Source organism: Mesitornis unicolor, unplaced genomic scaffold (genome assembly GCF_000695765.1).
Source record: "Mesitornis unicolor isolate BGI_N332 unplaced genomic scaffold, ASM69576v1 scaffold26083, whole genome shotgun sequence".
Taxonomy (NCBI): Eukaryota; Metazoa; Chordata; class Aves; order Mesitornithiformes; family Mesitornithidae; genus Mesitornis; species Mesitornis unicolor.
The window spans coordinates 26,078-42,559 of record NW_010177064.1 but is presented as its reverse complement, the minus strand read 5'-3'; the positions used below and the strand labels follow the sequence as shown (position 1 = coordinate 42,559).

At 43.5% G+C, this 16,482-nt stretch overlaps 1 protein-coding gene across 1 annotated transcript in view; it reads right to left on the bottom strand.

The window, feature by feature from the left end:
• ABCA1 (ATP-binding cassette, sub-family A (ABC1), member 1) overlaps positions 1-16,482 on the bottom strand; it is a 76,591-nt gene that overhangs the window by 49,561 nt on the left and 10,548 nt on the right. Inside the window, exons 4-5 of the mRNA XM_010181945.1 lie at positions 16,368-16,482; positions 15,415-15,536 (exon numbers count right to left, since the gene is read on the bottom strand). Of these exons, the coding sequence (XP_010180247.1) occupies positions 15,415-15,536; positions 16,368-16,482 (237 nt within the window). The remainder of the gene's footprint in view (positions 1-15,414; positions 15,537-16,367) is intronic.

Here is a 16,482-nt window from a genome sequence, read left to right as displayed (position 1 = left end):
CCTGCTGGCCTGTCTATAATCATGATGGGGAGTAACAAAGAGCCTGCTGTCATCCACACGTGTAATTAAACAGTCCAGCATTAACAGGGTATTTCTCCTCTGCCTTTTGTCATGCTAAGGACTATCGGATTTGTTCATCAGTAGAATTTGCTGAAAATCAAAGCTGCCTTCCTCCCAAGGCGACTCCTACAAACATCCGAAGGAGCTTTCATCATCTTTTGGAGGAAAACACGAAGGGAACAGAACATAAAGTTACCAAAACTGCTTGTGGGACAATGCTTGGCTTCCAGCCAGCTGTTTACGAACCCATGCTCACTGGTCATAACGCTTCTCTGCCCATGACCACACATGGAATCTCTCTGAGACCAAGGGACTGAATCCCAACACCATGGTCTCGCTGCAGTGCCCTAAACAAGTAATCCTTCCTTTCTTATCACACATTTTCTGCCCCACCCCATCTGGTCCTACTTCCAGCACTTGTGGCTCAGTGTCTTATGCAATCCGCCTCAACCATGGAGGCACATATAACAACTTGCACATGAAACCACAGAAAACCATCGAACACTACAATCAGACTGAATTCCTGTCCTGGATACTTCAAAAAGACAAGAGTTAATAATAGAGGTTTCCTCTCAAAAACATTCTCCTTCAAGACTGCTTGCCCACTAGGGCCTAAGGAAATACAAGAGCATTAGTTAAAAGAACTCCTCCAAAAATAGAAAACAAAAGGAACAGTCGAGTCTTTTGAAGGTTAATACCAAGCTTACCTAATAGTGCAAACATTTGGAGTAGAAGAACAGATTTTACAACCAGAGGCCTACTACTGCAATATTTTTCCTGCCATAAAAGCTCAGACACATTATCTAGTTACTCAAAAAACGTGAGGCAAAATATGTCACCATATTTAACTCACGCATCTTCTCTCATGCTTGAGACTGACCAAGAGCATTGGTATGGTCTGCCATAACAAGCCAGCTGGCACAGAGCGATGAAGCTGCAGCATCCAGACAGTACACTGGAGAGAAGTCTCTCCACATACTTTTACTGACATGGATATGCAGCTTCTCCTTCCCTCTTCATCTTCAGCAGAAAACCAGGAGAGCCACCGTCCCACAGAGACCCCTCATCACCACCACAGGGTACTGCCTCCTGGTTGAAACCTCAGGTCCCAGCAACCAAGACAAGACCCAGGCACAGACATGGAGACGAACCTGAGGTCAGACTGAGCAATCACGCTCAAAGACAGTCAGATCTGACATGAACCATGGTGCTGATTCAGTGGTGGGACTGAAAAAGAAAGAAAAACAGAACCTCCATACTTGCTACATTATTGGTTAAATCAAACAGCAAAACAAAAAATGTTCATTATAAAAAATAGGAAGTCAGGGCTGTATGTGGGGTCTCTATTCCATACAGATCAGAACTGAAGCACTGACTGTGCAGTGAAGAAAAGTGTCCACGGTCCATACATGCTCCACAATCAGAGGTTTTTAGCGTCGTCCTCCTGGAAACACATCCTCAGTTACTTTCACAAGCTCAAAAAGTGGCTCAGTGCAGGAAAGAGCAAGACAAACCACAAGTGGGAACCAGTTTTAATGTGCTGATCTTAACTACGACTATGACAGGTCCCACAGTAAGCAGTGGCCATTTCCAGCAATACAGGTAGGACAAAAAAGCCTGAGGGGACAGGTTATAGAGCAAGAGTTTTCCCCTCAAACTTCTCTCCAATTCTTTCTTGCTTCCCTCGAAAGCACAGAGGCCTCATACCTCCCTCCAGATACTTCATGGTACAACATCTTTTAAACAACAGGGTAGAAAAACAAAACCCGACAAAAATAGTGGCTACAGCTTTAATGTTGTGAATACTGCTTTCTAAAAATAAAAGGCATGCAAGTGGTATTTCAACATATCCCAATCCACCTTAGAGCACAAAGCTCACCAGGTCTGACTTCAATTTGTGGGGTTTCTGCCCAAAGTGCTTGTGTCCGTAATCTACAATAAACCACATTTTCAGCTAGTTTAAAACTAACAAGCTCAGTGAAAACAATGTGACAGTCAGATCTACTGTTTACTTCCCAGCTTCACATGCCGTAAGTCTCTATAAGGAACTGGGTGAAGGAAAGGGGAGAAGGGAGTTCATGCCCTTAGTTAATTCGGAAGCTAAAAGGAAAGCAGGACAGTGTATCCCATCTACTGACATGACTATTTATCTTCAGGGGATTTCATTCTCTACTGAAGAAACATGCAAGACAGAAAACAATCATGTTATCTTCTGCATATCCATTGCAGTTGGAGGATTTACTAGACTTTGTCTAAGACTGCATTCCTCCCAGCCAAGCATCAAGTCAACAGAGAAACTGGTGTTAAATTATGACCCTTTATTTCCCATTACAGAGACTGCTCAATCATTTCCACAACAGCAGCATAAAGGCAAGCCAGCAAGATGAAACAGTGAGACAGGATGGGGCACAAGAAGCTTTAGCTTCTTTGTCTGGAGTCAGCAGGTTTCCACCAGTGCCCAAAAGAGGTAAGTGGGTGTGTGGCACCTCTGCAGCACTCTCCCGCAAGTACAGTAACTCAGACGCCCATGTCAGCCCAATTGCACAGCTGGCTGTCAAGCCTGTGCAATATCGCTCCACAGCACCCAGGAACAACCAGAGGACAAGGTCACGAGGCTCCTGGTCACACAGGCCTATTTCATCCAGGAAATGGCTCATTCACTGGTCATACTCACAGTAACAGGGGTTTTTGCAAGATACAAGGACATGAAGGGGCTGAATTTGAGACTGAGAGCTGGAGCTCCAGCTCTAGTAGCTGAAAGCATTTACTGGTAGCTCATGTGTCCACTACGAGAACTCTGGCCAGAAACCTGCCTTAGCTTTCAGCAAACCCTCACAGAGGCAGACGACTAGGGCAGACAAACCAAGTGCTGCTGCAGAATTACCTCATGCACTAGAATTTTGCACTACTTTTTCAATGAAGTATCTAGGAAGCATTCCTCAGGAATACATGACAGGTATGCTTGAACACCTCAACTGATTTTCCCACTCATTACATTTATAGACAAAAAGTGTCTGAAGCCACTTCCCATAAAACTAAAAGTGGGCTTTCAAACAAGTTCAGCAGTGGAACCAAAGACTGAATGACTTGAGAATTGATGATCATCCAGAGGAAACAGCGATCTCCTAATGCTGAAGCCTGTTACAACATTGACCCCCACCTACAATGTGAAAAGGAAACTTTTCAGATGGGCCAGTGCTGGGATTGGTAAGGCAGGAAATGTTAATTCATCCTCATTTTATTCCTAACTTGGACAACACATCCAGAAAGCATGATAAAATAACATTTTTTAACTTGGTAGTTTCTTTTTGTTTGTTTTTTTTTAAAGCAATTACAGTGTTTTAATTTTCCTTTTCGTATAAGACACTCTTCCCCTGTGTGGTGGGAACAACTCTCAAAGCTGCCTGTATCCCTGTTGATACTGGCAGGAGCTAAAACTGTCCTCTGAACAAGCTGGACAGCTGTACCCTGATTTGCTGACAAGATATCAAGCAGCTCAGCAGGTCTGTTGTGCAGGATCAGCTAGTGTGAAAATACAAGCCTAATTTGCTCCCAGTCGCAGTGCTATTCCTTCTGCAGCCATGGCTTTTTATGGTAGGCTACAGCCTTGTACTGTGTCCATCAGATGTGTACCAGTGCTGTCTCTGCAGACATAAGACCCAAGTGAGCACCCAATTAACCAGATCCTGTCATCTTCATGTATTGCCCATGCCAAATGGTGATGTGAGTAGAGAGGAGGCAGCCTGCTGTTTATCTCCAGCAGCTAGGACCTCTCCTTGGGAGAAAGCGAATGGTTGTGACAGGCCTAGGCCCTCCCTCTCATCTTGGGACTGCAGACACTGAGAGCATCTCCACTCTTCTACAAGTCACCATTTTTGCTTAGAGGAAATTTAGAAATAGTGGCCAGCACAACTGCTCTGGCAGAAAGCACAGCTGACACCATGTACTGGTACACGCAAAAGACACTAGACTTTGGTTAGCCTTCACTGGGGATATTTTGGTTTCAAGCACGCTGAGCCCATTTAAGGCAGCTGAGATCCTACCTCACACCTGGATGGAAAATCAGCAGAAAACACAGGGCTCATACCTCTCTTTGGGTAGTATTTAAGTCCCAAATGCCATCAGCCCCCCCCGCCCTCCGGTATGATACACAGAATCACAAAATCACAGAACGTTAGGGATTGGAAGGGACCTCGAAAGATCATCCAGTCCAATCCCCCTGCCGGAGCAGGAACACCTAGATGAGGTTGCACAGGAAGGCGTCCAGGCGGGTTTTGAATGTCTCCAGTGAAGGAGACTCCACAACCTCTCTGGGCAGCCTGTTCCAGTGCTCTGTCACCCTCACTGAGAAGAAGTTTCTTCTCAAATTTAAGTGGAACCTCCTGTGTTCCAGCTTGTGCCCATTACCCCTTGTCCTATCATTGTTTGTCACAGGACAACAGAAAGACTCTGTATCAGAAAACGAAGACACAAGCCACAGAAGAAAAAGCTGCAGGCTGGTGATCAGCAGTCCTGCCGGCAAGCGCAGACTGCAGAGCTTCTGATTGCAGAGGGACGCACCCAGCCACCTCCCTAACACCACAGAAGAGATAGTCTCACCCTGCTGCAAGCCAAATTCTGTTATCAGCACAGACAACTGTGAAATGCATCTTGCCAATGAAAAAAAATAGAAAAAAAATACTCAGGCTTCTAACAGTGGAAAAAATGAAGCAGGCTTAAAGGAAACATCCTAAGTATCTTCACTGTACTGCTCTAAGGAGCAAATCCCAAGCAGAGCTCCAAATTGCATGGTGGCTTTTAGTGGCTGAAAATTCTCCTGCTAATTATCACAAAATGTGGACAAACCACAAATTCCTCAGCCTTTGAATTGGCTTATCAGTCACAGAGATGATGGATCTCACATCTGACCAGATACAGTACCTGCAACAAAACTATTCTCAGGAGTGGTACAGAGGACATATTTAGGGCTGGTACAGGCTATGGAGAAGAACTCTGAAAGTCAAATCCAGCTCAGAGAAAGAAAAGTGATTCTAAAGAGGCAGGAAGTATGGGTTTGCTGTTAAGATTGGATTTTGACTGCACGAGCACTTCATGCCCTAGGTAATATGTAGATTTTAGATGTTTCAAAACACCAACTCAGACACAGTAAAACACTAAAATACCAACAGGCAAGACTGGAAAACAAGCACCATGGTCACATCCAGCCACATAACACTATTCTAATGGCAAATACTGCTGTGTGCATACACGGAATGACATTATGCTATTGAAAAGCATGGACCTAAGCAGAAGTTGAAAGTATAAGCTGTGATGAAGGAGAACCTTGTCCAGAATTCCTTGTATTTGAGCAAGTGACCTTAAATTCAGTGGAAATTCAAGTAATAGGAAAAAGCAAGACTGGACGTTTTTAACAAATGACTGTTACTAACAGCAGAAGGGTTTTCATGAGCTGGTTACATGAGCATGCACCCAGAAAACTGCTGGTTCAAATGCAGATGGAAGACATCTACATCAAAATAATTTTGAAGCCCCATAACAAGCAGGCAGAATCACTCCAGCAGTATCATGCTACTTTAAACTTATCAAAGCACCAGCTATCCAGTTTGAAAGGCTTCCTCTGGAAAAATGGCAAGGATAATGATGAATCTCAAGCAAAATGGCAGGCAGAGCTGCCCAGGACCAAAGCGCCCTAACTGTCTTGTACTTGTATTTGCTTCACCTTACATAGAAAGTGCTGATAAGACAAAGCTACTCCTCCCTTGGGTGTGAAGCCTCACCCTGCCACAGCTCCCTTCCTCTCATTCATGACAGATTCAGGGAAACTGACCCACATCTGACTTCTTGTAAAGTTTAATGTGATATCAAGTCTGCAGTCAGCAGATCATAGTGACTCTTGCTTCCCCTACGTTCAGGAAGACCTGTCGCTTCTGGATTTAGTGCCGAGTCCTAATGCCCCTCAGCTAGTGTACAACAGAGGCCACCTCAGAACAAAGGGTCAAACCAATTGAAGAGGTAGCAGAAAATGCTAAACATTAACAAGGATAAGCCCATCACTGTAGTTTAACTAGTTTAAGCAGAAACACTATCTGCTTATGCTGAAAACATACCTACGTCTAAATTATTTCAACCTCCCATGATTGCTCCCTATGTTTCAATTTAGTTGGTCACTGGAAAGTTATCCTTACGGATAATAGTTTGGTTTTACTTTTGAGATTCAAGTCCAAAGGAAAGGGAAAAAAACCCCTCAAGCTCCAGCACTAAAAGAAGACATTATGTTTTCTCTGCTTACTTTAGGGCAACCTTTGCAACTATTCAGTCCCTTCACTAGTATGAATCAAGACTGTTGAGCAACAGCATTTCAAATCATTAAGGAACTTTCTCAGTTTGGGAAGGACTGAAAAGCAGATGCTTAGTAGGTATGGATTGCCCAAATTCACATAGAGCTTTGGCTACAGATCATGTCTCTTGTATCCTAAGTGCAATACTATACTGCTGTTCACGTAGGGATGCTCCAAGCCTCAGCAGTCTGAGAACCAGTATCAACATCTGTTATGTTTTACACAGGGGACGGGAACATTATTAGCAGGCACAGAACGGAGTAGCAACTCTTGTTGCTTTAGGAACTTGGTCCTATGTACCAGAGTCCCAAAGCAGTGGAGTTAAGAAGAAGAAAGCTGAATGTGTACTGCATTGTTTATATGCGTACACTGGTGAAATCCTTTGCACTTTCTTCAGGGAGCAGCAAGACATAAAATGAAAAGGAAGGAAAGGGACCAGGTAGGTGAAGACACTTGTAGTCTTAAAAGGCTAGTCCACTGTCTTGATCTCTGTTCTCTGGCTTTACGGTGCACTTTTCTCCACCTGCTGGGCAGTGGGCAAGTATGCGTACAGAGCAGGGTAATAACATAGGTGAGCAGTGATATCTGATGGTTGCTGACAGTGTCATCACACAGCTATGCTTTTGCTAGGATGAAAGCTGCTGCGACAACACACTTTCATGTCCAAATCTCGTCTCAAATGGCAAAGCAGTTATTTTTCTACTGTTCTGAAGCAACATTTTGTTGGGTAGACAACAGCTACTGCTTTCCTAAGCAGCTGCTTGGCACAAGTCAGAACAAGCACTCAGACCTGAGATATTTGCAGTAAGCTGCCTTTGTCCCATCAGCAAATATCCTTCTGGAATACGTGTGTGCTGAGTACAGTATCTGGATCTCAGACATGGTCCAGTTATGTTTCAGCTCCACCTGATTAAACAGATGGAGAAGTACAAGGAAAGGACCTCCTGAGACGTAATAGCTTATGCTTAATTAAGTTCTGGCTATCTGTAGCCAAATCATTTGCCAGTGTCAAGCAAAAATTAATCTAAGGACTAACTCAGATAGTATTTGCCTATAACAAAGATAAGTTTAGAAGAAAAAGGGACGGAAAACCAAACACCAAATGCAAAAGAAAGAGTCTTTACTTACAATCTCTTAAAAGGGTCTTTTATTGCACCACCCTTAAAACTAAAACTAAATCAGAAGGGGAAGGAAGCTTTGGCTGTTTACAGAAAATGTGTGTCACAGATCAGCCTGAATCTCCTCCATGTATAGCTTAGTGCTGCCAGGTCAGCATAAAAAAAAAGATAGAGTAAGATCCTTCAGCTAACAGATGAACTACATTCCACTAAATTTTCCGAGCTACACCGGTTTTTCATCAGCTGAGGATTTCATGCCACACAAGCATAAATAGTAAGTAGTTTTGAACAAACTCAAGTATTATAAGATTTATTTAATACATAAAAATACCTATTTTTTTAATTCTGCAGCTTTTGCATTTAATTTCATCGAATTTTTCCAGAATTTTGAAAACAAAACATATGCCAATTATGATACAAGCATAAAACCTATAACCTGAACTAAAAACACATCTCAAACTAGACAACCACTACCTGATAGAACACAGAAACACTAAAAAAACCAAAACCCTGAGGGTTGGAAGTGAGGAATGTTGCAGTTTGTTGAAGCTGCAAAGAAATTTAGCAACAGGAGGTATAATATGTTGTTTGATTTTAGCCAGGATTCTGGCATTAATATTCACTTATTTTATGACCAAAAATATTGCAATAGAACAGCATCTGTTTCCCATGAAAAAGGCTGTCTACAAAAATTGAACTTTCATGGATTTTAAAAAAATTCAGGTCAAGCAGTGCTCTTATCCTCTTGACTAGGTAAAAATGAACTTTGATTCAACATCAACAATATTTTAAAGCCATCACCTTTTATTGCATCCTGACTACACTGAAAACTGCCACATCCTACTGTGTTTCAGAATGAGGGCTACAGATCCTTGGCAGCTGTTTATTTATTTAGCTCAGAGGAATGCTGTAAAAATTAGGTAATAAGTGTTTGTAATGCACACTGAAGATGAAATGTATTATTACTAGAGAAGGCTCCAAAGCTGAATATTAACTTGAGAGATACAGAGGTCAGATCCAAATAAGGCACTGGCCTCAGTACCAAGTCAGACACAAAAAAGTGGACAGGACTTTTTCCAACTGTGGCTATTTCATAATCACCACTCTCATGAGAGCTCAGCCCCATTGAAATTCCCCAAGAAAGCTGAACTTTTCACCAGAAGACTGTGGTACAAACCTCCTAGGGGACTACTAAGAGCAAGCTCAATGTGAAAAGTCTCTATCTCACTCTCAATAAACGTCAGACTGCAGCTTAAATAAACCAAATGCATTCTTTCACAAATTTGGCATTTTATTGAGATTTTGAAATTAGAACTCACTGAGAACAAATTCAGAAATTGTGTCAGCATGGAAAACAGAAAAATTCAATTTGAAGTTAACATTGAGAATAAGTTTTAGGCAACTTAGTGCTGGTATTAGCAAGCTGTACTGATAAGGTTACATACAAAAAGAGGGAGATAATAGGAGAGTGTGAAAGACGTAACTGTTTACTTAATACTCTCAATTTTACTTGCTGGTTCAAAATAAAAGTTGGTGTTGACAGACCAGGCTGAAGAGTTTTAAGAGACTAAAGAAAGCACCCAAGACTTTCTAATACTCTGCCTTGGTGAGACCACATCTGGAATATTGTGGCCAGTTCTGGGCCCCTCAGTTCAAGAAGGACAGGGAATTGCTTGAAAGAGTCCAGTGCAGATCCACAAAGATGATGGAGGGAGTGGAGCATCTCCCTTGTGAGGAGCAGCTGAGGGAGCTGGGTCTCTTTAGCTTGGAGAAGAGGAGACTGAGGGGTGACCTCATTAATGTTTCTAAATTTGTAAAGGGCGAGTGTCAGGAGGAAGGAGCCAGGCTCTTCTCTCTGATGTCCAATGATAGGACAAGAGGCAATGGGTGCAAGCTGGAGCATGGGAGGTTCAACCTGAATATAAGGAAAAACTTTTTTACTGTGAGGGTGACAGAGCACTGGACCAGGCTGCCCAGAGAGATTGTGGAGTCTCCTTCTCTGGAGACATTCAAAACCCACCTGGACGCGTTCCTGTGTGACCCAGTCTAGGTGATCCTGCTCTGGCAGGGGGGGTGGACTGGATGATCTTCAGAGGTCCCTTCCAACTCCTAATATTCTGTGCTTCTGTGATGCTGTGAACACTGTCGTGCTTCTCCAGTACATGCCAATATTACTTATACAGTGACCAGTACAGAAAGGAATTCTTGTTTTCTTTATCATGATGTCTTTATGTAGACAAGTTAAGAGCATGATAAAGATGGTGCCTTTAAGGTACAGAGATTTGGAATCCCTTGGAATAGCTGTGTTGCTAATTGTAGATATGGGCACTGCTTGCTTCCCTGCAGGCAAACCATTAGCTGGCACCATCAGGTTAGCTGGTCTTAAAGTAACCAAATTGCCAGTGCAGCCCTTCACCAGTGCAGACCAATGCTGACACACTTCTGATTGTCCTCACATGTTTTTAACTGGATTCATATACAGTCTTCTGTGATAGGATTCTCAGAAATGTTTTGCTCAGGCTCCTGTCGCCTAGCATAGTGCAGGCACTACATCAAGGCCAGATTTAACATAACACTGCATGGGTTTTTCAATTCTACCTTCAAAGGGATTTCAGTCTTTCCCTCCCGTATCCATATACACCTACCTAGAATCCAAGCTGGTGTAATTCTAAACCTCTTATTTTAAAAGCATCTCAGCAGAAGGGAAGCAACTAAACCAGGCCCCAGAGCCCAGTTCTGCAGAATCAGACAACAGCGATGCGCATTACGCTGTATCTGTTTACCCAACTCAACCTCTAAGCAAAGTCATGCAATAACAATGCTGCTACAGACAAAGCAACCTCTGAAATTTCATGGACAACCCCATGGGTAACAAGTATGATTCTCCTGGTAGCAGATTTAATGCTGCAGGAGACCTTTGTGCCTAAATCTCTATCAACATCATTTTATTACTTTAATCTCATCTCTGGCTTCAAAATATTAAGGAAAGCAGAAATAGATGCTATTGAAAGTGGTAATGGCCAAATGTGTAACTCAACAAATATCATGCCACCTCACTAATAAAAGCTGCATAGCTAACTGCCCAACACACAACTCAGGAGCCACACTGACACAAGAAGTCCTCTCTACCTTTGCGTATCTCTCGACTGTCAGCCTCCCAGTTTCAGACAGGAAAAAGTAACAAACCCATTGGATGCACAAAGAGACCCTGTCCACTACCTGTAGTAAGGGACTTAAAGTGCCCTTCCAAGAACATTTTGGAAAAGTTTTCTAGAAGATATGCAGCTGCCTGCACAACTTCCAATTGCTTACCAAAAAAAATCTAAGGACACTCAAGTCTGTTTCTGCTCAGCAACACAGAGACTTAAAGAAAATATTAGGCAAATGTGGGAAAACTGCCATGTGTACCTGAATCTCCTGTATGATCAACATGGCAAAACCTTTTGTGCAACCCAAGTACCCAATATTGGCAGGTTGTTCGACTTCCTCCCTCCCAACAGATTCCACCTGAACAAAGCAGAAATCGCGCTGGTACCCATGCAGTCCCGGGCTCCCCTTCCTGGCTGGATGCTTTGCACTGGAAGGCAGCAGCACCCAGGAATGTCCTGGGGAGTTCTGCTGAGAGCTAATGCAAAGTAATCCATACTGAAAACACAAAGATATAGCAGCCCTCCTACCCACCTCTGTGAGTCAAGATCTCTCTGCTGATACCACAGGGCAGCGTTTTTAAGCAGCATTTTCCCCAGCCTAAAGGAAAAGCATCTCTATCAGAGAACCCAGTTGTGTATTTTCATGCAAATATCCAATGGCAGGAATGTCGCCTTCCTGCAGGTGGCATCTGCAGGTGTTTCCAGGAGTGGAAGCCACCTGGATGTATGGTTTGTTAGTCCTCATTCTAGCCTGGCTCATTTTTGCTAGGACACTTCCCAAGAGAAATCAGGGAGGAAATGAGCTTAATTTCAGTAGAGGTAGGCAGGTATAAGAATCAATTTGAATGATTACCTTGAAGGTGTGAGGTCATTTGTGTTAGGGATAAGACACTGAGGAGGGAGTTAGCTATCACCTTAACATCACCTAGCAGATAATGTGCGATGTCCTGTTTCCCTGAACACCTTGAACACCTGAACAGCAGGACACACACCACCAGAAAGCCTTTCCCAAGGCTGCTCTTCAGAATAAGCCCTTCAACATCCTTTACCTGTTAAATAACAGTAGCACTATTAGCAGTGACCAGACAGGCTGCAAACTCCCATCCCAACATCTGTCTGTGCAGCAAGGTGAAACATTGGCACAGGATGCCACCCAGCTGACGTTTCTTCTACACAACCACCAATACTAATCCAGCAAACCACTGGGAAAAATCAGGGCATGTGAAGAATAACAATCTGAGATCTTATGCAGTTTCTTAGGCAATGTTTCTCACTGCCTATTTCTTTGCCTCATTTTTGTTTAGTTGGGTTTGTTTCTAGAAAAACAGAAACATGCCTTTTGGGATTGCTGAAAACTAAGTAATACCAGCAGCTAGACTGGCTTGTATGTGCAACTGTTCACAATAACAAGGTGGCTTTAGTTTTACCTGTTGATTTATTACCCCAGGGCACTGCAGAACAAAAGTATTTGGGAGCACAGCAGAGAAATTGAAGAAATAAAGAAAGTGTGCCTCTGTGCTAACAGCAAGCTGTATCTCCACCCTTCAAACAGGAGAAAAGTTTATTTCTTGCAAAGACTTTATCCTCTGCTACAACGGCATTGAGGCCAATTGCAAACCCAGTGCCTGCAAGCAGTGAGCCAAATTTACTGCAGGTGGCAATCACAGCAGCCATGCCATGCCCTTGCAAGTGCTGTCACCAAGGTCTTTGACTCTCTGTTCTGGTTTGCAATCTGCCTTATCAGGAGTGTTGAAGACCTTGGTGACATTGCTGGACAAAGATGCAACAAGCCCTGGGATGTAACAGGGCACCTGGCACCTGCCTGCAAAATTGATTACATTAAGGTATGTGTGTGCCTGCATGTAGATTTCAGTGCTCAAGGCTTGCTGAGAGGCCATAGCACAGCAGCGCCCATACCAGTGTGACAGCTCCCTGTGCTGAAGTCCCACACACCACCAGTTTGTACTTCACCCTGGCCAGAAAATGTGTGACATGAAGCGGCTGTTCCCTGCTGATAACGCCTTTGTCTCTCTCCACCAGAGAACTTTTCTGGAGCTCAGAGCAGCAGAGAACAGAAGGCACTCCTCAAACGCTTGGAGAAACAGCCCTGTTATGAGGGATTACCCCTCATCTCATCAAATAGTGACTGAGATACAAAGCCTGTTGGCACAAGCGCACAGTACTGCCTGAACAAAATCTTAGTGTCCTACCTTGTCTTTAACCAATACACTGTCTTACAGGCACATATGTAAGCATCCTGTCATCTTAAGCAAGTCTCCCTTTCCCAGGGTACAGCACAGACCTAAGTTCAGATCATACAACACTAACAGTCACACCTTGAACGCTGGCTTTTGAGGGTGGTTTTAAAGAAGACTGACATGAAAGGACTTTGGCAAATGCTCTCTAAACAGATTCAGTCATCTGAATCCAAATACACATATGCATGTTCTACCATAAGAACAAAATCTATACCACAGCTCCAGTTTGTATGCTAGTAAAGGAATATCACCTCCTGAAGCCTGTTTTAAAGCCATTAGGCAGCAGAGTGCGGAAGTAGGATATCACACCAGCATGAGAGGGGATGAGGGAGCTGCAAAGACTCCAAGCAGAGCCCACATCACACAACAGGGAGCACACAGCCCCTGCCACTGGGAAAACATGAGCTGCAAATCTGCATCTGCACCACTGATCCACGTGGCTTCAGGTCCAGGCCAGAGCTGGAACAGGATGTATTCGAAATGTTCTAAATAATTACCTCATCAGAAAACTAGCCCTCCTGGTAATTGAGGAAATACATGTGATAAAGGCAGCGCTTTCAGGTTTGGAGGTGATCTGATACGTACTCCCACTGTCATCTTAGGTTGCCAGAGTCACTGGAAGAAATGCCCCAGAGAAAAACATCTCTCACACCTCATTGTCAACAGCAGCTGAAGGGCTGACCTGTAGTTTCCTTCCTTCCACAGGAGTCTAAGTACTGCTAAGCATAAATACAGAAATTACAGGATTCTATTTTATGCAAGCTAAGATGAATCAGGCAGCCAAGGAGTAGGCTGCAGGGACCCCCAACTTGGAGGCTTTGTAAATGAGTGTATCATGAGAAGGACAAACAGGCTTTGTTCCCTGTAAGTCTTACCAACAATGGGCAGTCTCTCATTCTAATGACACAGAGGCTTGACTTTTCTATTAGAAATCTGAAATACTTTAATACAGATATACAATCTTTGATGACCGATCTGACGCTTAATTTTGCGGTCTCTCTGCTAGTCTTTAGAGAAATAGGAACCTTCTGGCTTTCGACTTGTACAACACTCCCTATGCAAAATGCTTCTTGGAATCACTCCTCCCCCTCAAACCTTCCCAGCAATGAGAGATTCAGCTCATGGCTCTGATCGTTTTCTTGTAAATGTCACATCTGATGTTCACTGCATGTTTCAACACAAAACACCAGAGTCTACTCTCTCTGGAAGTACTAACTTGCAGATACTACTGCAGGCACAAAGTGTAAAATCCAGTAACACCATCTTTGCCTTAAAAATATATTTGGTACGTGTAAGACACGAAACTAATCATATCACAACAGGGCAGGTACTTTTCTTCCCGGAGCCTGCTTGAGCCTTGCTCAAATGAAGAGAGCTAGGAAGAACCACAACTGTATAACCAGGGACAACTTTCACAAAACACTAAAATACCACCTCCATTCAAAGAGCTCCACACGCTTGGATAGAGGCTGCAGGTGAAGGCACTTGATGGCTGTGTTCCCTGCTCTATTTCCCTACTGTATTTCTTTATAAATTACTACTTCCCATCACTTCCAATAGACATATGCAGCACTAACACAGCAGCCAAGAGAAATAATCTTTCTGAGAAGAATTCCCAAGAAACTCTAACAAGTTGCCATGTCAGAGAGACCTGGCAATAATGAGAGATCTGCCACATTTCTTGAGACTGAGCAGAGCTGTTTCATGTCCCAGTTCTGCTGTAAGCTTCACAGGTGATCCCACATGAGTCACTTATCCACCTGCATAGGACAGGAGGGCATATCCTGACCTTCTCACATAAGCTAAAAATGGAAGGATTGTCATTTTTCATGGCAAATAGGGCTGTGTGAGCCCCCAAGACAAAACATTTCTTTTGGACCCTGCCATTCAAAATCCTGCCAGACAATAGCAGAGAATGATGTATCCTACACCGAACAGTCGTACAGAAACAAACAAAAAAACCCCAAGGCATATGAAGACTTTATTGTCAGATAATAATCAGCTTTGAGTTTGTAAACTGGAGGCCAAGATCAGCTTTTCCTCATCTGTGTCCTTCCAGCACACTTCCCTCTGGAGTTCAGTGGGCAGAACATTAAATTGTACCTGTATTGATTGCATCCACCACTTCACTGACAAAACAGCAAAGTAACTAATGTTCTCCAAAAAGACACATTCCAGTGACCCCTCTGAGAAAGTCGGCATTTTAACTGACTTCAGTGGGCTGAGGATTGTAATTTCACATCCAAAACAGCTGCTTTTCCTGGCATTATGGACATCCCTTTTCTCTTCCACTGAAGAAGCTAAAGAGCACACAAAGCTCTGAACACAGGAAAGGCTTAAGGTACTTCTGCAGGATTGGAAAGGGTTTGATGAGCTGTAAACTATAACCACACACATTCCCATTACCATACATTTCAGAAATTTACACACACACAGAATCAACCAGACCAGAAACGTCAGATGTAGGTGGTTCTTTCTAGCATGCCATTACCTAAGCCAGAGGAGTTTCCCAGCTTGCGCAGTTTTCCCAGGACCTTCTGGACATCCCTTATGCTCGTGTCCTGTTGGCTGTACAAGAGTAACCTCTTGGCATCTGAGAACAGGCGGGAAACACTGGTGACAGGAAAACACAAAAACAACCAGCAGTCATCAGCTCTGTAAGCCAGCATCCACCGATACAGTTTTACATGCCAGTTCCAAACTTCAGTCCCTTTCAGTTATGCCACTGCCCTCCAGTACAGGAAGCCCTTTCTTCAGTGACTACCCTGGGACAATCCACGGAGCCTAATAAGAAATGGCTGCTAATGCAAAGTCAAGAAAAGTTACATTGGAAACCTCTATGCATTTTAAAGCATTTATTTAAGACTGTGATAAAGAGAGCCTTTTGTGGCCTGTAAACTGCTTCCTCTTAGAAGCACAATAGTTTAAGTATGTCCTTGTTCCTTTCAAATGCATCTCCAGGTTGAAGATGCATTTTACTCTGCCTTAAGCCTAACTGACCTGACAGTACAAATGCAGCAAGCAGGACAGGGTATGCAGAAGCTGGCCATAACGTGAGCTTTCTGCAACACATTAGCCAGTAATAAGTGAGAAATGCCAGGGAGTATTCCTCAGAGCTGCTCTTCAACTGCCTCAGAGGTTCTTTAACAGGGAAAACAGTCTCTGATAAAAGAGCATATGCCTTTTTTTGGGCCAAATTCTGAGCAGCTGCCAAGAGGGACTCAGTCCTCAGCCAAGGCAGAGTTTTTCATTCACTAAGAGCTTTGACTGCTTGGACTCAGGGATACTGCACACCTACCAGCTCTCCACTAGGCCCTCTCAACTTGGTAGCAAGAAACAGCAAAACTTTCAGTGTCAGGTGGCACAACTAGCTGGAGACTTTCAAATACCCCTTTTCCACATGTTCCCCAAGAACAGACATGAGGAAAAAGCAGGCAGACTCACATGGAGGCATTGAAGTTTCCAACAATACCAGGGGATTCCCCAGGAGTTGGGTAGCGGAAACAAGGGTTGTTGGCATTGCAGATGATCCCCTGTATCCATGGCAAAGTTCCTGCTG